General features: G+C 71.0%; 2 protein-coding genes across 2 annotated transcripts; one reads left to right on the plus strand and one right to left on the minus strand.

Moving 5' to 3' along the window:
• Window positions 1-1,437: 1,437 nt before the first annotated feature.
• STX1B (syntaxin 1B) lies at window positions 1,438-11,878 on the minus strand. Its single transcript, XM_064475549.1, has 10 exons — window positions 11,812-11,878; window positions 5,741-5,815; window positions 4,838-4,937; window positions 4,665-4,739; window positions 3,976-4,049; window positions 3,768-3,876; window positions 3,601-3,674; window positions 3,117-3,254; window positions 1,762-1,872; window positions 1,438-1,583 (listed from the first exon to the last, which is right to left on the minus strand). Exons 1-10 carry the CDS (start codon window positions 11,839-11,841, stop codon window positions 1,503-1,505), a joined length of 867 nt encoding a protein of 288 aa, XP_064331619.1. The 5' UTR covers window positions 11,842-11,878; the 3' UTR covers window positions 1,438-1,502.
• A 1,398-nt stretch (window positions 11,879-13,276) lies between these two features.
• On the plus strand, window positions 13,277-23,875 carry STX4 (syntaxin 4). The gene is made up of 11 exons (XM_064475432.1): window positions 13,277-13,350; window positions 16,042-16,152; window positions 16,782-16,881; window positions 17,465-17,539; window positions 18,122-18,195; window positions 18,606-18,714; window positions 20,942-21,018; window positions 21,594-21,731; window positions 22,590-22,730; window positions 23,148-23,252; window positions 23,598-23,875. The coding sequence occupies exons 1-10, from the start codon at window positions 13,321-13,323 to the stop codon at window positions 23,229-23,231; spliced, it is 939 nt and encodes a 312-aa protein (XP_064331502.1). The 5' UTR covers window positions 13,277-13,320; the 3' UTR covers window positions 23,232-23,252; window positions 23,598-23,875.
• The last annotated feature ends 85 nt before the right edge of the window (window positions 23,876-23,960 follow it).

Here is a 23,960-nt window from a genome sequence, read left to right on the forward strand (position 1 = left end):
GCTGCGTGGTTGGTTAGCTGGTTGAGCAACTGGTTAGCTAGTTGGGTGAGCGGTTAGCTGGTTAGCTGGTTGGATGGGTGGCTGGTTAGCTGATTGGGTGGGTGATTAGATGACTAGTTAGTTGGATGGGTACTTGGTGGGTGGGTGGTTAGCTGGTTGGATGAGTGTTTGGTTAGCTGGTTGGGTGGGCAGTTAACCGTTTGGATGGGTGGTGGCCACGTGGTTGGTGGTTACGTGGTTGGTTAGCTGGTTGGGTGGTTGGTTAGCTGGCTGGATGGGTGGTGGTTAGCTGGTCAGATGGGTGGTTAGCAGGTTAGTCGGGCGGGTAATGGCGTCACCTCAGATGCGCGGTGGGAATGGGCTAGAGTCACCTCTGCCCCCCATGGAACGCCCCATATGACCCACCCCAGGACCCGAGAGCAGCAGGGGAGGCCCTCGGCCCCGCCCCAGGACGGGTCAACCCAACCCTACCCATCAACTTCTTCTAGGGTCAACCTGACCCATAACCCCCCTCTGGGGCCTGCCCATGAGCCCCCCCTCTAGGGCCAGGCTGCCCCAGCCCAGCCCAGGACCCCTCGCCGGGGTCAGCCTGACCTGCGACCCCTCGCCGGGGTCAGCCCCACCCAACTGCCCCCACAGTCCTCCTCTAGGATCTTCCTAACCTGGCCTGTGACCCCTTTTTAGGGTTAACCTGACCCATGACCCTTCTTTAGGGTCAACCCAACCCAAGACCCCTCTCTGCAGTCAAGCCAGTCTGACTCGTGACCCCTTTCTAGGGCCAACGTGACCCATAACCCCTATCTGAGGTTAACCCAACCCAACCGTCCCCCAAATCCTCCCCGAGGGTCATCAAACCTGACCCGTGGCCCCTCTTCAGGCTTGACCCAATCTGTGGACCTCTCTTTAGGGTCAACCTGACCCACGACCCCTCTCTGGGGGTCAACCCCACCCAACTGCACCCCATAAACTCTCCCAAAGGTCAACCCAGTCCAACCCATGACCTCTCCGGAGTGTCAGCCCCACCCCAGGGCCACCTTTCTCGGCTCACCCTGACCCCAGCCCCCCTCTGGGGTCCCCTTGACCCATCTGCCCCTCCAGAACGCCCCCTTTAGGGCCACCTCCTGCCCCCCGCCCCCCGCCCCAAGCACAGCGCATGGATGGGAGATGGTGGTGGCGGGGGGGACGAGGGTGGGAGAGCGAGGAGGAGCGGGGGGGGGGGCGGGCCCAGGCATCCGGGGGGCGGGATGATGGGATGGATGGAGGCCGACGAGCCGCTTAGATTTACCGGCCCCAGGCCAGGCCGGACCGCTCTGGTCCACGGGGGCGGCGGGTGATTGGACCACGTGCTGTTATGTCCGTTCGCATGAACAATTGTCTCTTAATTTATTCTTATTCTCGCTTATGTGGTTATTCTTGTTACCGGGGGGGGGTGGGGGGGTGGGGAGGGAGGAGGAGGGGGAGGGGTGGGGCGTTAATTGCTGCCGCGGGGCGCACCAGGGGCCCTACAAGCCCAACGTGCCCCCGATGGAGGAGGCCAAGACCACCCCCAGCACCACGCAACAAATTATGATCATAATTTTCTTCTACGTTACCCCAAAACAAAAATGGGACGTCCGGGCAGCGCGGGGAGGAGAGAGGAGAGAAGAGAGGAGCGTTACGGAGCAGGAGAAGCCCCGCCCCCACCGCGTTGAGGACCCAGGCGTCCGGGCTCCCGGCCCACCCCCCACCACCACGCTGCGCCCACCCCACCCCGTCACTCACCCTCCGGGCTTTGCTCTGGTACTTTACGGCTTTTTTGGTGTCCGACACGGCCCGTTCCACGTAGTCGACCGAGTGCTCCACGTTGTACTCGATGCGGTCGATCATCTCGCCCTGAGAGCCAGAACCCGCCCCTGAGCCGCCCGCCCCCATCCCCGGGGTGGGGCCGGCACCCCAGGGCGGGACACGCACGCTGGCGTCCGGGATGGGGGGGCTCGAGCGGTTCAGCAGCGCCTTGGCGGGCTCAAGAGCTTTCGACGGCGTCTAGGCAGGCCAATGAGCCCTAATGATGGCTTTTGGTGGGTTCTAGGTGACCCTTGGCGGGATCAAGAGCTTTCGATGGCGTCTAGGCAAGCCAACGAGCCCTAATGGTGGCTTTTGGTGGGTTCTAGGTGACCCTTGGTGGGCTCAAGAGCTTTCGATGGCGTCTAGGCAAGCCAATGAGCCCTAATGGTGGCTTTTGGTGGGTTCTAGGTGACCCTTGGCGGGATCAAGAGCTTTCGATGGCGTCTAGGCAAGCCAACGAGCCCTAATGGTGGCTTTTGGTGGGTTCTAGGTGACCCTTGGTGGGCTCAAGAGTTTTCGATGGCATCTAGGCAGGCCAACGAGCCCTAATGATGGCTTTTGGTGGGTTCTAGGTGACCCTTGGTGGGCTCAAGAGCTTTCGATGGCATCTAGGTAGGCCAACGAGCCCTAATGATGGCTTTTGGTGGGTTCTAGGTGACCCTTGGCGGGATCAAGAGCTTTCGATGGCGTCTAGGCAAGCCAACGAGCCCTAATGGTGGCTTTTGGTGGGTTCTAGGTGACCCTTGGCGGGATCAAGAGCTTTCGATGGCGTCTAGGCAAGCCAACGAGCCCTAATGGTGGCTTTTGGTGGGTTCTAGGTGACCCTTGGCGGGATCAAGAGCTTTCGATGGCATCTAGGCAAGCCAATGAGCCCTAATGGTGGCTTTTGGTGGGTTCTAGGTGACCCTTGGTGGGCTCAAGAGTTTTCGATGGCGTCTAGGCAGGCCAACGAGCCCTAATGGTGGCTTTTGGTGGGTTCTAGGTGACCCTTGGTGGGCTCAAGAGTTTTCGATGGCGTCTAGGCAGGCCAACGAGCCCTAATGGTGGCTTTTGGTGGGTTCTAGGTGACCCAACGGTCTCCTGGTGGGCTTGAGATCTTTTGATCACGGGTCCTAGATGACCCCACTGGCTCTAAAAGTTTCGATGGACTCTAGATGATCCAATGATCCCTCAAATTTTGCTTCTCAGTGGATCCATGTGATCCGGTGCCTCGCCGGGGGCTTCGTGCGGGTCTTTGACCCCAACGAGGGCGTGTCCAAGCCCTCCCTCCGTCCCTCCCGCCCCCCCCGTACCTGGCTCTCCACCAGCATCGCCATGTCCACAAACATGTCGTGCAGCTCCCGGATGCTCGTTTCCAGCTTGATGATCTCGTTGTGTCGCGTCTCGATCTCGTTCAGGGCCTGTTTGGTCATTTGCGAGTCCATTTTGATCTGGAAGGAGAGAGGAGAGCGAGGTGGGAGCACAGGGCGGGGCTCCTGGGGCTCGAGACCGTCCAACGGGGCTCCAGGAACCCCAGAAGGTCGTAGGCGACCTCATGGTTTTTAGGTCACGCGGTGTTTCGGGGCATCTCATTGGGTTCCGGGTGACCTGACGGGTTCCGGGTGACCCAATGGGCTCCCCGAACCTCAAGAAGCCCCAAGGGCTCCAGGGGACCTTCCGGTTCTTTGGGGCACCTCATTGGCCCCCCGCTGGGGGCTCGTTGGGTTCTAGGTACCCCGCTGGGCTCCGGGGTCCTCCGGGGGGCTCTCGGCCGCGGGGCAGAGAGGCCTCACGTACGTCGTCCGTGAAGATGGCCAACTTCCCGCTCTCCAGCATGTCCTCCAGCTCCTCGTTGGTGGTGGTCCGGCCGGCTGCGGCGAGAGGGGGGGCGGGGGGGTGATGGTGGGCGACGGCCCCCGACCCCCGGGCGGGGTCTTTGTCCCACCCCCGCTCCCGCCACCTACTGATCTCCAGCTGCCTCTGGATCCTGTCCTTGCAGCGGTCGCGGTACTTGGACTGGGTGGCGTTGTACTCCGTCATCACCTCCACGAACTTGCGCGACAGCGTCGAGTGCTGGGGGCGCGGGGGCGGGGCGTGGGCGGGGGGGGCCTGGCGCCGGCGGCCACCGGGGGTCGGGGGGGGGGGGAGGAGGAGGGCGGGGAGGAAGGATACCTGCGTTTTCCGGATGCGTAGGTCGGCCGAGGAGCGGTTCAGGCCTTCCTCCTGCTCGATGCTCTGCTCGATGGCTGCGGGAGGAGCCGGCGTGACCCCCTCCCTCCCTCAGGGGCCTCCCCCGGGGCGGGGTTACCACCCCCTCCCCGGCCGGCTGCCGCACCAAGATGGCCGCCGCGGCGGTGGGCAACCAAGGGGGGCGACCCGGACGCCTCCGCTGTGTGGGCCGCGCCCCGAGACGGCCACGCCCCGAGACGGCCGCGCCCCAATATGGCCGCGCCCCAATATGGCCGCGCCCCAATATGGCCACGCCCCAAGATGGCCACGCCCCAAGACGGCCGCGCCCCAATATGGCCGCGCCCCAAGATGGCTGCGCCCCAAGACGGCCACGCCCCAAGACGGCCACACCCCAAGACGGCCACGCCCCGAGACAGCCGCACCCCAATATGGCCGCGCCCCAAGACGGCCGCGCCCCAAGACGGCCGCGCCCCGAGACAGCCACGCCCCAAGACGGCCACACCCCAAGACGGCCGCGCCCCGAGACGGCCACAGCCCCAAGACGGCCGCGCCCCGAGACGGCCGCGCCCCGAGACGGCCACGCCCCAAGACGGCCACGCCCCAAGACGGCCGCGCCCCAAGACAGCCACGCCCCGAGACGGCCACGCCCCGAGACGGCCACGCCCGGTCACCTTTCAACTTGGAGCGCACTTTGTTCGCCGTCTTCTTGATGTCGGCCGTGAGGTCCTCCAGCTCCTGCTTCGTCTCTGGGGGGGGTGGGGACGTGTCACCCCCCCCCCGTGTCACCCCCCCCGCGTCACCCCCCCCGTGTCACCCCCCCGCGCCCCCCCGCGCCCCCGCTCACTCTCGTCGGGGTTGGGGGCGGCCAGGATGGCGCTGTGCTGCTTCTTCACCTGCTCCACGTCCTCCGACAGCTTCTCGATGCAGCCCCGGATCTCCTCCACCTGCGGGGGGGTGTGGGGCGGGGGGGGGGACACAGGGGGACACACGTGGGGGGCGCGGGGGACACCATGGGGGGGGGTGTGGGTCACCATGGGGGATGTGGGGGGTCACAGGGGTCACGACGGGGAGTCATGGGGGGTCACCATGGCGTCATGGGGGCACCACGGGGTCACGGGGGGACATGGGGTCACCATGGGGGATGTGGGGGCACATGGGGTCACCACAGGGGGTCACGGGGTCACCATGGGGTCACGGGGTCACCACAGGGGGTCACGGGGGGTCACAGGGTCGCCATGGGGGACGTGAGGACAAGGACAGGGACATTGAGGGGGGGGTGGACACACGAGAGACGTATACGGACCACATATGGGGGGCGTTGGGGGGGGGGGGGCGGATATGGGGCACGGGTATGGGGGGCACACAGAGGGACGTGTGGGGGTACGTATGCAGCCCCCCCCCCCCATAGGGTCAGGGGTGGGTTTGCAGGTCCTATGGAGGGTCTGGGGTGTCTCAGCCCCATACGGAGTCTATAGGGGATGAGGGACCCCTATAGGGCCTATGTAGGGTGTGGTGGGGGTCACGTAGGGTCTGGGAGGGTTCTTTGGTCCCACGGGGGGTCTGGGGGGGCCCTATAGGGGTCATGTAGGGTCTAGGAGGGGTCTTTGATCCCATAGGGGGTCTGGGGGCTCTAAAGGGGCCCTATAGGGGTTTGTGGGGGTGTCTTTGGTCCCACGCAGGGTCTGGGGTCCCTATAGGAGGTCCGGGGGCGCTATAGGGGGTCCCTATAGGTTCCGGGGCCCCCAACCTGCTCGAAGAACTCGTCCATGAAGTGGTCGCGGTCGACGTGGACGACCTCCTCCTCATCGTCGCTGTCCTTCGCCTGCGGGGAGACGGGGGTCCATAGGGGCGTAGGGGGGTCCATAGGGGCGTAGGGGGTCCATAGGGGCGTAGGGGGGGTCCATAGGGGCGTAGGGGGTCCATAGGGGCGGCGGGGTCCATAGGGGCTGCAGGGGTCCATAGGGGCGTAGGGGGGGTCCATAGGGGCGTAGGGGGGTCCATAGGGGCGTAGGGGGTCCATAGGGGCGTAGGGGGTCCATAGGGGCGTAGGGGGTCCATAGGGGCGTAGGGGGGTCCATAGGGGCGTAGGGGGTCCATAGGGGCGGCGGGGGTCCATAGGGGTGGCGGGGGGTCCATAGGGGCGTAGGGGGGTCCATAGGGGCTGCGGGGGTCCATAGGGGCAGCGGGGGTCCATAGGGGCGGCGGGGGGTCCATAGGGGCGGAGTGGGGTCCATAGGGGCGGCGGGGGGTCCATAGGGGCAGAGGGGGTCCATAGGGGCAGAGGGGGCCCATAGGGGCAGCGGGGGTCCATAGGGGCTGCGGGGGTCCATAGGGGCAGAGGGGGGTCCATAGGGGCAGAGGGGGTCCATAGGGGCAGAGGGGGCCCATAGGGGCAGAGGGGGGTCCATAGGGGCAGAGGGGGTCCATAGGGGCGGCGGGGGGTCCATAGGGGCAGCGGGGGGTCCATAGGGGCGTAGGGGGGTCCATAGGGGCAGAGGGGGGTCCATAGGGGCTGCGGGGGTCCATAGGGGCAGCGGGGGTTCCATAGGGGCTGCAGGGGTCCATAGGGGCAGAGGGGGGTCCATAGGGGCAGAGGGGGGTCCTTAGGGGCGGCGGGGGGATCCATGGGGGCTGTGGGCATCAGGGGGATCCATAGGGGACCCTGGCACTGGTGGGGGGGAGGGGATCCATAGGGGACCCGGGCACTGGGGGGGGGGAGGGGATCCATAGGGGACCCGGGCACTGGGGGGGGGGGAGGGGATCCATAGGGGACCCGGGCACTGGTGGGGGGGGAGGGGATCCATAGGGGACCCGGGCACTGGGGGGGGGGAGGGGATCCATAGGGGACCCTGGCACTGGTGGGGGGGGAGGGGATCCATAGGGGACCCGGGCACTGGGGGGGGGAGGGGATCCATAGGGGACCCTGGCACTGGTGGGGGGGGAGGGGATCCATAGGGGACCCGGGCACTGGTGGGGGGGGGAGGGGATCCATAGGGGACCCGGGCACTGGGGGGGGGGGAGGGGATCCATAGGGGACCCGGGCACTGGGGGGGGGGGGGGAGGGGATCCATAGGGGACCCGGGCACTGGGGGGGGGGGAGGGGATCCATAGGGGACCCTGGCACTGGTAGGGGAGGGGATCCATAGGGGACCCTGGCACTGGTAGGGGAGGGGATCCATAGGGGACCCGGGCACTGGGGGGGGGGAGGGGATCCATAGGGGACCCGGGCACTGGGGGGGGGGGGGAGGGGATCCATAGGGGACCCGGGCACTGGGGGGGGGGGGAGGGGATCCATAGGGGACCCTGGCACTGGTAGGGGAGGGGATCCATAGGGGACCCGGGCACTGGGGGGGGGGGGGGAGGAGGGGATCCATAGGGGACCCTGGCACTGGTAGGGGAGGGGATCCATAGGGGACCCCGGGCACTGGGGGGGGGGGGGGAGGGGATCCATAGGGGACCCGGGCACTGGTGGGGGGGGGAGGGGATCCATAGGGGACCCCGGGCACTGGGGGGGGGGGGGAGGGGATCCATAGGGGACCCGGGCACTGGGGGGGGGGGGGGAGGGGATCCATAGGGGACCCGGGCACTGGGGGGGGACCCGGGCACTGGGGGGGGGAGGGGATCCATAGGGGACCCGGCACTGGGGGGGGGGGAGGGGATCCATAGGGGACCCGGACACTGGGGGGGGGGGAGGGGATCCATAGGGGACCCTGGCACTGGTGGGGGGGAGGGGATCCATAGGGGACCCGGGCACTGGGGGGGGGGGAGGGGATCCATAGGGGACCCGGGCACTGGGGGCGGGGGGAGGGGATCCATAGGGGACCCGGGCACTGGGGGGGGGGGGGAGGGGATCCATAGGGACCCGGGCACTGGGGGGGGGGGAGGGGATCCATAGGGGACCCGGGCACTGGGGGCGGGGGGAGGGGATCCATAGGGGACCCGGGCACTGGGGGGGGGAGGGGATCCATAGGGGACCCGGGCACTGGGGGGGGGGGGGAGGGGATCCATAGGGGACCCGGGCACTGGGGGGGGGGAGGGGATCCATAGGGGACCCGGGCACTGGGGGGGGGATCCATAGGGGACCCGGGCACTGGGGGGGGGGGGGAGGGGGATCCATAGGGGACCCGGGCACTGGGGGGGGGGATCCATAGGGGACCCCGGGCACTGGGGGGGGGGGGGGAGGAGGGATCCATAGGGGACCCGGGCACTGGGGGGGGGGGGGGAGGGGATCCATAGGGGACCCGGGCACTGGGGGGGGGAGGGGATCCATAGGGGACCCGGGCACTGGGGGGGGGGGAGGGGATCCATAGGGGACCCGGGCACTGGTGGGGGGGGAGGGGATCCATAGGGGACCCGGGTACTGGGGGGGGGGAGGGGATCCATAGGGGACCCTGGCACTGGGGGGGGGGGGAGGGGATCCATAGGGGACCCGGGCACTGGGGGGGGGGAGGGGATCCATCGGGGCCCCCCATTCACAAACTCAGCGCTGCACCCCCATTGGCTGCCCTCCCCCACCCCCCGCTCATTTGCATACGGGGAGGAGCCTGGGATGAAGGGTGAAGGCCATTGGCCGGCCCCGCCCCCCTCCCCGCCCCCCGGACGCCGCGATTGGCTGAGGGCCGTGAGTCATCTGCATGGCCTGATCCTTCCCTGCCACCGCCCCTTCTGATTGGCTGCTCGGCCCGGCTCATTTGCATAAAGGTGCACGCCCCCATTAACCTGCCTGCCTGATTTGCATGTCCCGCCCCTCAGCCGCGCTCTTATTTGCATAGCCCCGCCCCTGCACCACAGCCCACCCTCACACCATTGGCTCCTGTCACGCCTGATTTGCATAAAGAACCCTCGCCACGCCCTCTCCTGCCCTCTGATTGGCTGCTGGCTCCCTGCCACGCCCCCGCGCTCATTTGCATGCAGCAGCTCTCCTGGCAGCTCATTGGCCGCCGAGGTCGGGCTGGTTTGCATAAGGGGGCGGTGCCACCAGAGGGATCCCCGCAGCCGATTGGCTGAGCCGGGGGTGATCCCCTGGCGGAGGCCCCGCCCCTTGCGGGGACCCAGGCGTCCGGGGACCCCCCCCGCCCGCGCCCCCACGTGTCACCCCACACGCGCCCGCGCCCCCACAGCGCCCCACAGCGAGCCATGGCACCCACCCACAGCGCCCCATAGCGCCCCACAGCGAGCCATAGCACCCACCCACAGCGCCCCCATAGCGCCCCACAGCGAGCCATGGCACCCACCCACAGCGCCCCATAGCACCTCACAGTGCCCCATAGCGCCCACCCACAGCGCCCCACAGTGCCCATAGCGCCCCACAGCACCCCACAGTGACCCATAGCACCCCACAGTGCCCCATAGCACCCACCCACAGCACCCTACAGTGCCTCATAGTGCCACATAGCACCCACCCACAGCACCCCACAGCACCCCACAGCACCGCAGAGTCCCACAGCGCTCACCTACTGCACCCCCCAGCACCCCATAGCACCCCACTGCCCTTCCCTGCACCCCACTGCAAGCCGTGCTGCACCCCCCAGCACCCCCAGCACCCCATTGCACCCCACTGCCCCCGTTGCAAGCCCTGCTGCACCCCACAGCACCCATTGGACTCCCCAGCACCCCACAGCACCCCACTGCACCCCCAGCACCCCATTGCACCCCCCAGCACCCCACTGCCCCCATTGCAAGCCCTGCTGCACCTCATTGCACCGCCAGCACCCCACATCCCCCCCCAGCACCCCGTTGCACCCCCAGCACCCCTTTGGACCCATTGCATGTCCTGCTGCACCCCACTGAACCCCGCTGCAACCCCACTGCACCCCCAGCACCCCACTGAGGAGCCCCACAGCACCCACAACACCCCCCCAGCACCCCACGCACCCCCCCAGGCACCCCACTGCACCTTCTGCACCTATTGCACCCCACTGCACCCCACTGCACCCCGTTTCCCCCCCAGTGCCCCGTTCCATCTCCCTGCAGCTTTTGCACCCCACTGCACCCCACTGCAGCCCCCCCTGCACCCATAGCTCCCTGCAGCACCCCACTGCACCCCACTGCAGCCCCCCCTGCACCCATAGCTCCCTGCAGCACCCCACTGCACCCCACTGCAGCCCCCCCTGCACCCATAGCTCCCTGCAGCACCCCACTGCACCCCACTGCACCAACAGCACCCCATTGCAGCCCCCCCCCCCGCATGCCTTAGGACCCGCAGCCCCCCCAGCACCCCATTGCATCCCGCAGTACCCCATAGCACCCCACAGCACCCCACTGCACCCACTGCAGGCCCCCAGCATCCCCTGCACCAACAGTACCCCATAGCACCCCACAGCACCCCACTGCACCCATTGCAGGCCCCCAGCATCCCCTGCACCCACAGCACCCTCAGCACCCCATAACCTCCATAGCACCCTATAGCACCTCACGGTCCCTATAGCACTCTATAGCACTCTACTGCACCCCATAGCACCCTACAGCCCCTATAGCACCCCACGGCCCCTATAGCATCCTACAGCCCCTCTTGCATCCTGCAGCACCCCATAGCACCCTATAGCACCCTATAGCACCCCACGGCCCCTAGAGCACCCTACAGCCCCTATTGTACCCTGCAGCACCCTACAGCCCCTATAGCACCCCACGGCCCCTATAGCATCCTACAGCCCCTCTTGCATCCTGCAGCACCCCATAGCACCCTACAGCACCCTATAGCACCCCACGGCCCCTAGAGCACCCTACAGCCCCTATTGTACCCTGCAGCACCCTACAGCCCCTATAGCACCCCACGGCCCCTATAGCATCCTACAGCCCCTCTTGCATCCTGCAGCACCCCATAGCACCCTATAGCACCCTATAGCACCCCACGGCCCCTAGAGCACCCTACAGCCCCTATTGTACCCTGCAGCACCCTACAGCCCCTATAGCACCCCACGGCCCCTATAGCATCCTACAGCCCCTCTTGCATCCTGCAGCACCCCATAGCACCCTATAGCACCCTATAGCACCCCACGGCCCCTAGAGCACCCTACAGCCCCTATTGTACCCTGCAGCACCCTACAGCCCCTATAGCACCCCACGGCCCCTATAGCATCCTACAGCCCCTCTTGCATCCTGCAGCACCCCATAGCACCCTATAGCACCCTATAGCACCCCACGGCCCCTAGAGCACCCTACAGCCCCTATTGTACCCTGCAGCACCCTACAGCCCCTATAGCACCCCACGGCCCCTATAGCATCCTACAGCCCCTCTTGCATCCTGCAGCACCCCATAGCACCCTACAGCACCCTATAGCACCCCACGGCCCCTAGAGCACCCTACAGCCCCTATTGTACCCTGCAGCACCCTACAGCCCCTATAGCACCCCACGGCCCCTATAGCATCCTACAGCCCCTCTTGCATCCTGCAGCACCCCATAGCACCCTATAGCACCCTATAGCACCCCACGGCCCCTAGAGCACCCTACAGCCCCTATTGTACCCTGCAGCACCCTACAGCCCCTATAGCACCCCACGGCCCCTATAGCATCCTACAGCCCCTCTTGCATCCTGCAGCACCCCATAGCACCCTATAGCACCCTATAGCACCCCACGGCCCCTAGAGCACCCTACAGCCCCTATTGTACCCTGCAGCACCCTACAGCCCCTATAGCACCCCATAGCACCCTATAGCACCCCATAGCATCTCCTGCACTCCAGAGCACCCCTTAGCACCCCCTGGCACCCCATAGCCCCCTCTGGCACCCCGTGGCCCCTATAGCACCCCAGAGCCCCCTATGGCACCCCCGCGCCCCCCAGAGCCCCCCCAGCCCCCCCGCCCCCCCCCCCGCTCACGCTGCGGAGCTCCTGGGTCCGGTCCTTCATGGTGGGGGAGGGGGCGGGAGGGGACCCAGGCGGCCGGCGGGGGGGGAGGGGGGGGACGGGGGTGAGGGAGAGGGGGGAGGGGGCGACAGAGGGGACCCAGGCGGCCGGGGGTGGGGAAACGGCGGGGGGTGGGGGGTGGGGTGGGGGGGGGGGGCACCCAGGTGTGTGGGGGGGGCCCAGGCGTCCGGGGGGGGGGTCCGGGGGGGGGCACCCAGGCGTCCGGGGGGGACCCAGGCGTCCGGGGGCTGCGGCGGCGGCTGCGGCTGCGGCGGGGGGGGGCGGGGGGGGGGCGGCTGCGCAAAGGGGGCTGCGGCGGCCGCGCGCGGGGGGGGGCGGGGGGCGGGGGGCGGGGCTTGCACGCTGCCGGCCCTTGCACGGGGCTTCGCACGCTCCCATCCTTGCACGAGCCCTCGCACACACCTGGCCCTTGCACGAGCCCTTGCACGCTCCCGGCCCTTGCACGGGGCTTCGCACGCTCCCATTCTTGCACGAGCCCTTGCACGCTCGCTCCCTTGCAGGGGCTCCTTGCACGAGCCCTTGCACGCTCCCGGCCCTTGCACAGGGCTTTGCACACTCCCATCCTTGCACGAGCCCTCGCACACACCTGGCCCTTGCACGAGCCCTTGCACGCTCCCGGCCCTTGCACGGGGCTTCGCACGCTCCCATTCTTGCACGAGCCCTTGCACGCTCGCTCCCTTGCAGGGGCTCCTTGCACGAGCCCTTGCACGCTCCCGGCCCTTGCACAGGGCTTTGCACACTCCCATCCTTGCACGAGCCCTCGCACACACCTGGCCCTTGCACGAGCCCTTGCACGCTCGCTCCCTTGCAGGGGCTCCTTGCACGAGTCCTTGCATGCACCCGGCCCTTGCACGGGGCTTTGCACGCTCCCATCTTTGCACGAGCCCTTGCACACTCCCAGCCTTGCAGGGCTGCTCCTTGCATGGGCCCTCGTACACACCTGGCCCTTGCACGAGCCCTTGCACGAGCCCTTGCACGAGCCCTTGCACGAGCCCTTGCACGCTCGCTCCCTCGCACAGCTGCTCCTTGCAAAAGCCCTCGCACACGCCTGGCCCTCGCACGAGCCCTTGCACGAGCCCTTGCACGCTCCCAACCCCCAAGGGGGCCTCGCACGCTCACCCCCTCGCACGGACACGCGCACCCCTCCCCCCACGCCCGGACGCCTGGGCCCCCTTTGGGGGGCTGGGGGTCCCCTGAACGCCCGGGCCCCCCGGGAGGCATCCCCACCCTTCGGAGGACCAAGGCTGAGTTCAACGGGCGACGCTCCGGTCCCTCTTTCAGCCCCTCTCTATGGTTCTCCCCCCCCCCCGCCCCCGCCTCCCGCCCCCGCCCGAGGCTGGAGGCCGGTCTCTATGGTTTGGAGGACTCCGCGGCTAGAGCGGCCGCCCGGCCCTGCCGGCGCATGCGCAGAGCGCCCCCGGCTCCGTTTCCGCCTCCGCCCCCAGGGCGAAGGGCGCCACCATGCGGGACCGCACGCGGGAGCTCCACCAGGTGGGACCCAGGGGACAGGGACCCCCAAAATGGGACCCAGGGACCCCCCAGAGGGACCCAGGGACCCCCGTAATGGGACCCCGGAGTGCGGGGACCCCGCTCAAAGGGGACCCACCGGCCCGGGGAACCCCCGCCCGAGAGGACCCGGGGCTCTGGGGACCCCCCTAAAGGGGTCCCAGGCTTCCAGGGACCCCCCAAAGGGACCCAAGAGACAGGGACCCCCCCCAAAGGGACCCAGGGACCCCCTTAATGGGACCCCGGAGTGCGGGGACCCCCCCAAAGGGTACCCAGGCTTCCAGGGACCCCCCCCAAAGGGACCCAGGGACCCCCGTAATGGGACCCCGGAGTGTGGGGACCCCCCAAAGGGGACCCAGGCATCCAGGGACGCCCCCCAAAGGGACCCAGGGACCCCCGTAATGGGACCCCGGAGTGTGGGGACCCCCCAAAGGGGACCCAGGCTTCCAGGGACGCCCCCCAAAGGGACCCAGGGACCCCCAAAATGGGACCCCGGAGTGTGGGGACCCCCCAAAGGGGACCCAGGCTTCCAGGGACCCCCAAAGGGACCCAGGGACCCCCGTAATGGGACCCCGGAGTGTGGGGACCCCCCCAAAGGGGACCCAGGCATCCAGGGACCCCCAAAATGGGACCCCGGAGTGCGGGGACCCCCCCAAAGGGTACCCAGGCTTCCAGGGACCCCCCCCAAAGGGACCCAGAGACCCCCGTAATGGGACCCCAGAGTGCGGGGACCCCCCCCAAAGGGGACCCAGGCTTCCAGGGACCCCCCAAAGGGACCCAAGAGACAGGGACCCCCCACAAAGGGGACCCAGGGACCCCCGTAATGGGACCCCAGAGTGCGGGGACCCCCCCCAAAGGGGACCCAGGCTTCCAGGGACCCCCCAAAGGGACCCAAGAGACAGGGACCCCCCACAAAGGGGACCCAGGGACCCCCGTAATGGGACCCCGGAGTGTGGGGACCCCCCCCAAAGGGTACCCAGGCTTCCAGGGACCCCCCAAAGAGACCCAGGGACCCCCGTAATGGGACCCCGGAGTGTGGGGACCCCCCCCAAAGGGGACCCAGGCTTCCAGGGACCCCCCACAGAGGGACCCAGGGACCCCCATAATGGGACCCCAGAGTGTGGGGACCCCCCCAAAGGGGACCCAGGCTTCCAGGGACCCCCCCCAAAGGGACCCAGGGACCCCCAAAGTGGGACCCCGGAGTGCGGGGACCCCCCCAAAGGGTACCCAGGCTTCCAGGGACCCCCAAAGTGGGACCCAGGAGTCTGGACACCCCCCTCCAAAATGGAACCCAGGATTTCGGGGACCCCCAAAATGGGACTTGGAGACCCCCAAATGGGGACCTGGAGCCTGGATCCCCCCTCCAAGAGGACCCCGACATCTGGGGACCCCCCCAAAGGGGACCCAGGCATTCAAGGACCCCCAAAATAGGGCCTGGGAAGGAGGGACCCCCCACAAGAGGAGCCAGGGACCCCCAAAAGAGGGCTCAGGAGTTTGGGGACACCCCCCAGCAGGCACCCAGGCTTTTGGGGACCCCCCCAGCGGGGACCCAGGTGTCCAGGGCCCCCCCCCACAGAGGACCCTGGGGTTTGGGGTCCCCCAAAGGACACCCAGACTTTTGGGGACCCCCGAAGGGGACCCTGACCATTGGGACCCCCCAAAGGGGAACCCCGAATTTTGGTGCCCCCCCCCCCCCCCCCCCCCCCAAATAGGACCCCGGGGTTTGGGGCCCCCCCAAAGAGGACCCTGGGGTTTGGGCCCCCCGCAAAGGGGGATGCCGGGGTTTGGGGCACCCCCAAAGGGGACCCCGTGGTTTGGGGCCCCCCCAAAGGGGACCCCGGGGTTTGGGGCACCCCCAAAGAGGACCCCGGGGTTTGGGCCCCCTGCAAAGGGTGACGCCGGGGTTTGGGGCACCCCCAAAGAGGACCCCGGGGTTTGGGGCCCCCCCAAAGGGGGACCCCGGGGTTTGGGACCCCCCCAAAGGGGGACGCCGGGGTTTGGGCCCCCCCCCAAAGAGGACCCCGTGGTTTGGGACCCCCCCAAAGGGGGACGCCGGGGTTTGGGGCCCCCCCAAAGGGGGACGCCGGGGTTTGGGGCACCCCCAAAGGGGACCCCGTGGTTTGGGGCCCCCCCAAAGGGGACGCCGGGGTTTGGGGCCCCCCCAAAGGGGACCCCGGGGTTTGGGCCCCCCCCAAACGGGACCCCGTGGTTTGGGGCCCCCCCAAAGAGGACCCCGGGGTTTGGGGCCCCCCCAAAGGGGGACGCCGGGGTTTGGGGCACCCCCAAAGGGGGACGCCGGGGTTTGGGCCCCCCCCCAAACGGGACCCCGTGGTTTGGGGCCCCCCCAAAGAGGACCCCGGGGTTTGGGGCCCCCCCAAAGGGGGACGCCGGGGTTTGGGGCCCCCCCCAAAGGGGACCCCGGGGTTTGGGGCCCCCCCAAAGGGGGACGCCGGGGTTTGGGGCCCCCCCAAAGGGGGACCCCGGGGTTTGGGGCCCCCCCAAAGGGGGACGCCGGGGTTTGGGCCCCCCCCCGAACAGGACCCTGTGGTTTGGGGCCCCCCCAAAGGGGGACGCTGGGGTTTGGGGCCCCCCCAAAGGGGGACCCCGGGGTTTGGGGCCCCCCCAAAGGGGACGCCGGGGTTTGGGGCCCCCCCCGACCCCCCCCGTGCCCCGCAGGACTGTGGGCACAGCTCGGGGGAGGAGGAGGAGGAGGAGGAAGAGCCAGACCGGGTGGCCCTGATGGGGCTGCGCCCCCCCGCCCCGCCCGGGGCCGACACCCTGCTGCAGGTGGGTGCCCCGCCCCTCATTAGCATCTCATTAGCATCTCATTAGCATGGGGCGTGATGAGCGTGCCCGTGCCGTGGGCTGGGAGGGGGGGCTGTGCCGTGCAGGAGCCCCTCGTGCCCTTAGCGTGTCCTTAGCGTGTCCTTAGCGTGTCCTAGCCTGCCCGTAGCGTGTCTCTGCATCTCATTAGCATCTCATTAGCATCTCATTAGCGCGTCCCCGCGTGTCATTAGCCCCCTGGGGCCCCGCCCCCCCCGGTCACCTGCATCCCGCCTCCGTGCCCTGACGTGTCGCGAGCATGCGAATAGCGTGTCATTAGCATGTAGTTAGCATGTGGGTGTTGGGCGCCCCCCCACTCCCTTTGCGTGTCCTTAGCGTGTGCTTAGCGTGTCCCCAGCGCGCGGTTAGCCTGTGCCTAGCCTGCCGTCAGCGTGTGGCTCGTGTGTGCTTAGCGTGTCCTTAGCGTGTGCGGGTGGCGTGTGCGGGTGGCGTGTGCGGGGCGTGCCCTTGGCGTGCCCTTAGCGTGTGCGGGGCGTACAGTTAGCGTGTGCGGAGCGGGCCAGTGGCGTGTGCGGGTAGCGTGTCCTTGGCGTGTCCTTAGCGTGTCCTTAGCGTGTCCTTGGCGTGCGCAGGCGCAGGGGGTGCGGGCGGCGCTGCGGGTGCTGGAGCAGAAGCTGGAGGCGCTGGAGCAGCAGCAGGAGGCCGTGCTGGGCACCCCCCTGCCCCCCGAGGGTACGGCCGGGGGGCTACGGGGGGCTGGGGGGGGCTGGGGGGGGGGGCCGTGCTGGGCACCCCCCTGCCCCCCGAGGGTACGGCCGGGGGGCTGGGGGGGGCTGGGGGGCTGGGAGGGGGCCGTGCTGGGCACCCCCCTGCCCCCCGAGGGTACGGCCGGGGGACTCCGGGGGGCTGGGGGGGGGCCGTGCTGGGCACCCCCCTGCCCCCCGAGGGTACGGCCGGGGGGCTCCGGGGGGAGCAGGGGGTCCCGGGAGGGGCTGTAGGGGCCGGGGGGGTCCCGGAGGGGCTGTAGGGGCTGGGGGTCCCAGGGGGGTCCCGGGGGGGGCCGGGTGTCCCGGGGGGGGGTCCCGGGGGGGCTGGGGGAGTCCCGGGGGGGCTGTAGGGGCCGGGGGTCCCAGGGGGATCCCGGGGGGGGCCGGGGGTCCCGGGAGGGCCGGGGGTCCCAGGGGTGTCCCGGGGGGGATGGGGGGGCCGGGGGTTCCGGGAGGGTCCCGGGAGGGGCTGTAGGGGCTGGGGGTCCCAGGGGGTCCCGGGGGGGGCCGGGGGTCCCGGGGGGGTGGGTGACCCGGGCCCCCCCCAGGGCTGAAGCGGGACCTGCAGGTGCTGCGGGACGAGATCCAGGAGCTGACGCGGGAGATCCGCGCCCGCCTGCAAGGTGGGACCCCCACCCATGGGGACCCCCGGGGGCCCCCCCGGCCCCTGGCCGGGCCCCGAACCCGAGGGGGCCCCCCCGGACCCCTGCCTGAGGGTCTGGGTCCCCCCAGCACCTGGGCCCTCCCTGGGGTCCCCTGAGTATCTGGGGACTCCCCAGGGTATTTGGGGGGGGTCTCCCGGGTGTTCGGGGGTTGGGTGTTTGGGGGGAGACCCCATGGTGTTTGGGGGCTCCCGCGGATATTGGGGGGCTCCCTGGGGGGTTTGGGGGCTCCCCTGGGTGTTTGGGGGCTCCCCGGGGTATGGGGGGGCTCCCCTCGGTATGGGGGGGCTCCCCGGGGGGTTTGGGGGCTCCCCTGGGTATGGGGGGGCTCCCCGGGGGGTTTGGGGGCTCCCCGGGGTATGGGGGGGCTCCCCTCGGTATGGGGGGGCTCCCTGGGGGATTTGGGGGCTCCCAAGGGTATGTGGGGGCTCCCCGGGGGGTTTGGGGGCTCCCCGGGGTATGGGGGGGCTCCCTGGGCTGTTAGGGGGCTCCCCGGGGGGTTTGGGGGTGCCGGGGCCCCCCCGACACGTGCCCCCCCCCCAGCGCTGGAGCCGGGGAAGGAGGAGGAGGAGGACGAGAACCGAAACACCATCAGGGCCCGCGTGAAGCGCACCCAGGTGGGGGCTGGCTTTGGGGGGTCCCCGGGGGGGCTCGGGGTGCTGACGGGGGTCCCCCAGCCCGGGGCGCTGCCGCGGCAGGGTTGGGGGGTCCCCGGGGGGGCTCGGGGTGCTGACGGGGGTCCCCCAGCACGGGGCGCTGCCGCGGCAGGGTTAGGGGGTCCCCGGGGGGGCTCGGGGTGCTGACGGGGGTCCCCCGGCCCGGGGCGCTGCCGCGGCAGGGTTGGGGGGTCCCCGGGGGGGCTCGGGGTGCTGACGGGGGTCCCCCGGCCCGGGGCGCTGCCGCGGCAGGGTTGGGGGGTCCCCGGGGGGGCTCGGGGTGCTGACGGGGGTCCCCCGGCCTGGGGCGCTGCCGCGGCAGGGTTGGGGGGTCCCCGGGGGGGCTCGGGGTGCTGACGGGGGTCCCCCAGCACGGGGTGCTGTTGCAGCAGTTTTTGGGGCTCACGGAGCGCTGCCACGCGGCGCAGGCCCGGTACCGCCAGCGCAGCCTCGAGCGCATCCGCCGGCAGCTCCACATCGGTACGGGCACCCCGAAACCGGGGGGGGTCCCCGAAACCGGGGGGGCACCCCGAAACCGGGGGGGCACCCCGAAACCGGGGGGGGGTCCCCGAAACTGGGGGGGGTGTCCCCGAAACCGGGGGGGGGTCCCCGAAACTGGGGGGGGTGTCCCCGGAACCAGGGGGGGGGGCCCGAAACTGGGGGGGCACCCCGAAACCGGGGGGGGTCCCCGAAACTGGGGGGGGTCCCCGAAACCGGGGGGGGGCCCCGAAACTGGGGGGGGTCCCCGAAACCGGGGGGGGCACCCCGAAACCGGGGGGGGTCCCCGAAACTGGGGGGGGTGTCCCCGAAACCGGGGGGGGCACCCCGAAACTGGGGGGTGTCCCCGAAACTGGGGGGGTGTCCCCGAAACTGGGGGGGGCACCCCGAAACCGGGGGGGGTCCCCGAAACCGGGGGGGGTGTCCCCGAAACCGGGGGGGGGCCCGAAACTGGGGGGGGTGTCCCCGAAACCGGGGGGGGTGTCCCCGAAACCGGGGGGGGGGCCCGAAACTGGGGGGGGTGTCCCCGAAACCGGGGGGGGGTGTCCCCGAAACCCGGGGGGGGGGGGCCCGAAACTGGGGGGGACCCCGAAACCGGGGGGGGGCCCCGAAACTGGGGGGGGTGTCCCCGAAACCGGGGGGGCACCCCGAAACCGGGGGGGCACCCCGAAACTGGGGAGGGTCTCCGAAACTGGGGGGGGCACCCCGAAACCGGGGGGGCCCCGAAACCGGGGGGGGTGTCCCCGAAACCGGGGGGGTGGGCCCGAAACTGGGGAGGGTCTCCGAAACTGGGGGGGGCACCCCGAAACCGGGGGGGCACCCCGAAACTGGGGGGGTCCCCGAAACGGGGGGGGGGCCCCAAAACTGGGGGGGGTGTCCCCGAAACTGGGGGGGCACCCCGAAACTGGGGGGGGGACCCTGAAACTGGGGGTCCCCGCAACCGGGGGGGGCCCCGAAACTGGGGGAGTTGTCCCCGAAACTGGGGGGGACCCTGAAACTGGGGGTCCCTGCAACCGGGGGGGGCCCCGAAACTGGGGGAGTTGTCCCCGAAACTGGGGGGGGACCCTGAAACTGGGGGGGCACCCCGAAACCGGGGGGGGTCCCCGAAACCGGGGGGGGCACCCCGAAACCGGGGGGGGCACCCCGAAACTGGGGGGGGTGTCCCCGAAACCGGGGGGGGGGGCCCGAAACTGGGGGGGGCCCCGAAACTGGGGGGGGTGTCCCCGAAACTGGGGGGTGTGTCCCCGAAACCGCGGGGGGGGCCCGAAACTGGGGGGGGCACCCCGAAACCGGGGGGGGCACCCCGAAACTGGGGGGGCACCTCGAAACTGGGGAGGGTCTCCGAAACTGGGGGGGGCACCCCGAAACCAGGGGGGCACCCCGAAACTGGGGGGGTCCCCGAAACGGGGGGGGGGCCCGAAACTGGGGGGGGGGGGCCCAAAACTGGGGGGGGGGCCGAAACTGGGGGGGGTGTCCCCGAAACTGGGGGGGCACCCCGAAACTGGGGGGGTCCCCGAAACTGGGGGGGCACCCCGAAACTGGGGGGGGACCCTGAAACTGGGGGTCCCCGCAACCGGGGGGGGCCCCGAAACTGGGGGAGTTGTCCCCGAAACTGGGGGGGACCCTGAAACTGGGGGTCCCTGCAACCGGGGGGGGCCCCGAAACTGGGGGAGTTGTCCCCGAAACTGGGGGGGGACCCTGAAACTGGGGGGGCACCCCGAAACCGGGGGGGCACCCCGAAACGGGGGGGGGGGCCCCGAAACTGGGGGGGGGCCCCAAAACTGGGGGGGGCCCGAAACTGGGGTGGTGGGACCTTGAAACTGGGGTGGTGGGAGCTGATACTGGTGGGGACCGCAAAAGTGGGAGAGGGGGGTTTGGGAACCTGAAACTGGGGTGCTGGGGGGACGGACCCAAAAGACCTGGGTGCTGGGAGGGGGTGCTGGGAGGGTCCCTCCAACCCCTGGGAGCACCCCCCCGACCCCCGGTGCCCCCCTGGGTGTCCCCCCCGACCCCTGGGAGCCCCCCCGACCCCCGGTGCCCCCCTGGGTGTCCCCCCCGACCCCTGGGAGCCCCCCCTGACCCCCGGTGCCCCCCTGGGAGCCCCCACCCGACCCCTGGGAGCCCCCCCGACCCCCGGTGCCCCCCTGGGAGCCCCCACCCGACCCCTGGGAGCCCCCCCCGACCCCCGGTGCCCCCCGGTGCCCCCCAGCCGGCAACACCTCGGTGACCGATGAGGAGCTGGAGCAGATGCTGGAGACGGGGCACAGCGAGGTCTTCATCTCCAACGTGAGTCGGGACCCCCGGGGGTCGGGGGGGGCTGGGGGGGTCCCTGGGGGCACCCCTGGGGTCTGGGGGGGGCTCGGGGGGCTGGGGGGGGCCCCTGGGGGCAACCCTGGGGGCTGGGGGGGGCTCGGGGGCCTGGGGGGGTCCCTGGGGGCAACCCTGGGGGCTGCGGGGGGCTCGGGGGGCTGGGGGGGGCCCCTGGGGGCACCCCTGGGGGCTGGGGGGGGCTCGGGGGTCTGGGGGAGTCCCTGGGGGCGTCCCTGGGGGCTGCGGGGGGCTCGGGGGGCTGGGGGGGTCCCTGGGGGCAACCCTGGGGGCTGGGGGGGGCTCGGGGGGGCTGGGGGAGTCCCTGGGGGCACCCCCGAGGTCTGGGGGGGGCTCGGGGGGTGGCGGGGCACCCCTGGGCACTGGGGGGGGGGGTGGGGGGGCTCGGGGGGCGGCGGGGCACCCCTGGGCACTGGGGGGGGGTGTGAGGGGGCTCGGGGGGGGCTCGGGGGGCGGCGGGGCACCCCTGGGCCCTGGGGGGTGGGGGTGGGGGGGCTCGGGGGGCGGCGGGGCACCCACAGGTGCCGGCGCAGGTGCTGGGGGCGACGCGGGTGACGCGGGCGGCGCTGGAGGAGGTGGGGGTGCGGCACCAGGAGCTGCAGCGGCTGGAGAAGAGCCTGCGGGACCTGGGGGAGATCTTCAGCCTCCTGGGGACCACCATCGAGGCACAGGTGGGTGCTGGGGCTCGGGAGGGGCACTGGGAGGGCACGGTAGGGCGCTGGGGGGCGCTGGGAGGGGACTGGGGGCACTGGGAGGGCACTGGCTGGGCACTGGGGGGCACTGGTAGGGGACTGGGGGGCACTGGGGGGCACCGGGAGGGGACTGGGGGGCACTGGGAGGCGCTGGGAGGGCGCTGGGGGTGCTGGGGGGCACTGGGAGGGCGCTGGGGGGCACGGGGGGGCACTGGGAGGGCGCTGGGGGGCGCTGGGAGGGGACTGGGGGCACTGGGAGGTGCTGGGAGGGCGCTGGGGGGTGCTGGGGGGCACCGGGAGGGCACGGGGGAGCACTGGGAGGGCGCTGGGGGTCACTGGGAGGGCACTGGGAGGGCGCTGGGGGGCACTGGGAGGGGCGCTGGGGGGCACCGGGAGGGCACTGGGAGGGCGCTGGGGGGCACTGGGAGGGGCGCTGGGAGGCACCGGGAGGGCACCGGGAGGGCACGGGGGAGCACTGGGAGGGCGCTGGGGGTCACTGGGAGGGCACTGGGAGGGCGCTGGGGGGCATTGGGAGGGGTACTGGGATGGCGCTGGGGGCGCTGGGGGGCACTGGGAGGGGCGCTGGGGGGCACCGGGAGGGCGCTGGGGGGCACTGGGAGGGGCGCTGGGGGAGGCGCTGGGGGCACTGGGGGGCGCTGGGGGCACTGGGAGGGCACTGGGGGGTGCTGGGGGGCGCTGGGAGGGCACTGGAAGGGCACTGGGGGGGCACTGGGAAGGCACTTGGAGGGCACTGGGGCGGGACTGGGGTCACTGGGGGTCACTGGGGGGGGGGCACTGGGCGGGGGAACTGGTCCGTACTGGTCCGTACTGGTGCAGGGGGAGGTGATCGACCGCATCGAGAAGAACATCGCGGAGTCGGGGACGAGCCTGCGCAAGGGGCAGCAGCACCTGGGGGCGGCCCAGCGCAGCCAGCGGGGGGGCGCGGCAGGTCGGCCCCGCCCCGGCCCCGCCCCAGGGGCCGCCCCGCCCCGGCCCCGCCCCCAGGGGCTGCCCCACCCCGGCCCCGCCCCCAGGGGCTGCCCCGCCCCGGCCCCGCCCCAGGGGCTGCCCCGCCCCGGCCCCGCCCCAGGGGCTGCCCCACCCCGGCCCCGCCCCCAGGGGCCGCCCCGGCCCCGCCCCCAGGGGCTGCCCCGCCCCGGCCCCGCCCCAGGGGCTGCCCCACCCCGGCCCCGCCCCCAGGGGCTGCCCCGCCCCGGCCCCACCCATGGGGCTCCCCTGCTCTGGCCCCGCCCATGCGTGACCCACCCCAGCACCACCCCGGCCACACCCATGGGGGCTGCCCCGCCCCCGCCCCGCCCATGGTTGTAGCCCCGCCCCCTCGGCCCCACCCCTGGACGCCACCCCGGTGCCTGACCCCACCCCTCGCCCCCACAGAAGAAGCTGCTCTTGGGCGCTTGCGTCATCGTCACCGTTGTCATCATCGTCGCCATCATCGCCGTCACCGTGGCAACCGGGTAGCCCCGCCCACGGCCAGTGCTGGTGAGCGGGGCTGGGAGGGCTGGGAGGGCTGGGGTGACTGGGGGGGCTGGGAGGGACTGGGGGTGACTGGGGGGGGCTGGGAGGGACTGGGGGGCACTGGGGGTAACTGGGGGTGACTGGGGGGCACTGGGAGGGACTGGGGGGCACTGGGGGTAACGGGGTGACTGGGGGGCACTGGGAGGGACTGGGAGGGACTGGGGGGCACTGGGAGGGACTGGGGGTGACTGGGGTGACTGGGGGGCACTGGGAGGGACTGGGGGGCACTGGGAGGGACTGGGGGTGACTGGGGGGGGGCTGGGGGGGTCTGGGCCAGCACCCAAGGCCAACTTGCCCCTCCCCTCCCAGGTTGCTGATGTCACTCCCCATCGGGGGGGCGGGGCCTCCCGATGGCCCCGCCCCCATTGGCCAACACGAACACTTTGTCTTAAGCCCCGCCCCCCCTGGAGGGGACCCACTTCCTGTCCTCAACGGCGTCACTTCCTGTCCCAGGATGGTTGGGGGTGCCCCTCCCCCTCCTATCATGGGCCTGATTCTGAGCCACACACACCCTCCCCCCCCCAACGGACCCTGGGCCCACCCATGGGTGCCCCCCACCCACATGCCTCAATGGGGGCGGGGCCCCCCAATAAAGCACTTTTCACCCCAAAGCCGTCGCCCCCCGCCCCTTTGTCGCCCCCACCCCCACCCCGGACGCCTGGGTCGCCCCTG

The sequence above is a fragment of the Phalacrocorax carbo genome, chromosome 29 (genome assembly GCF_963921805.1).
Source record: "Phalacrocorax carbo chromosome 29, bPhaCar2.1, whole genome shotgun sequence".
Classification (NCBI taxonomy): domain Eukaryota; kingdom Metazoa; phylum Chordata; class Aves; order Suliformes; family Phalacrocoracidae; genus Phalacrocorax; species Phalacrocorax carbo.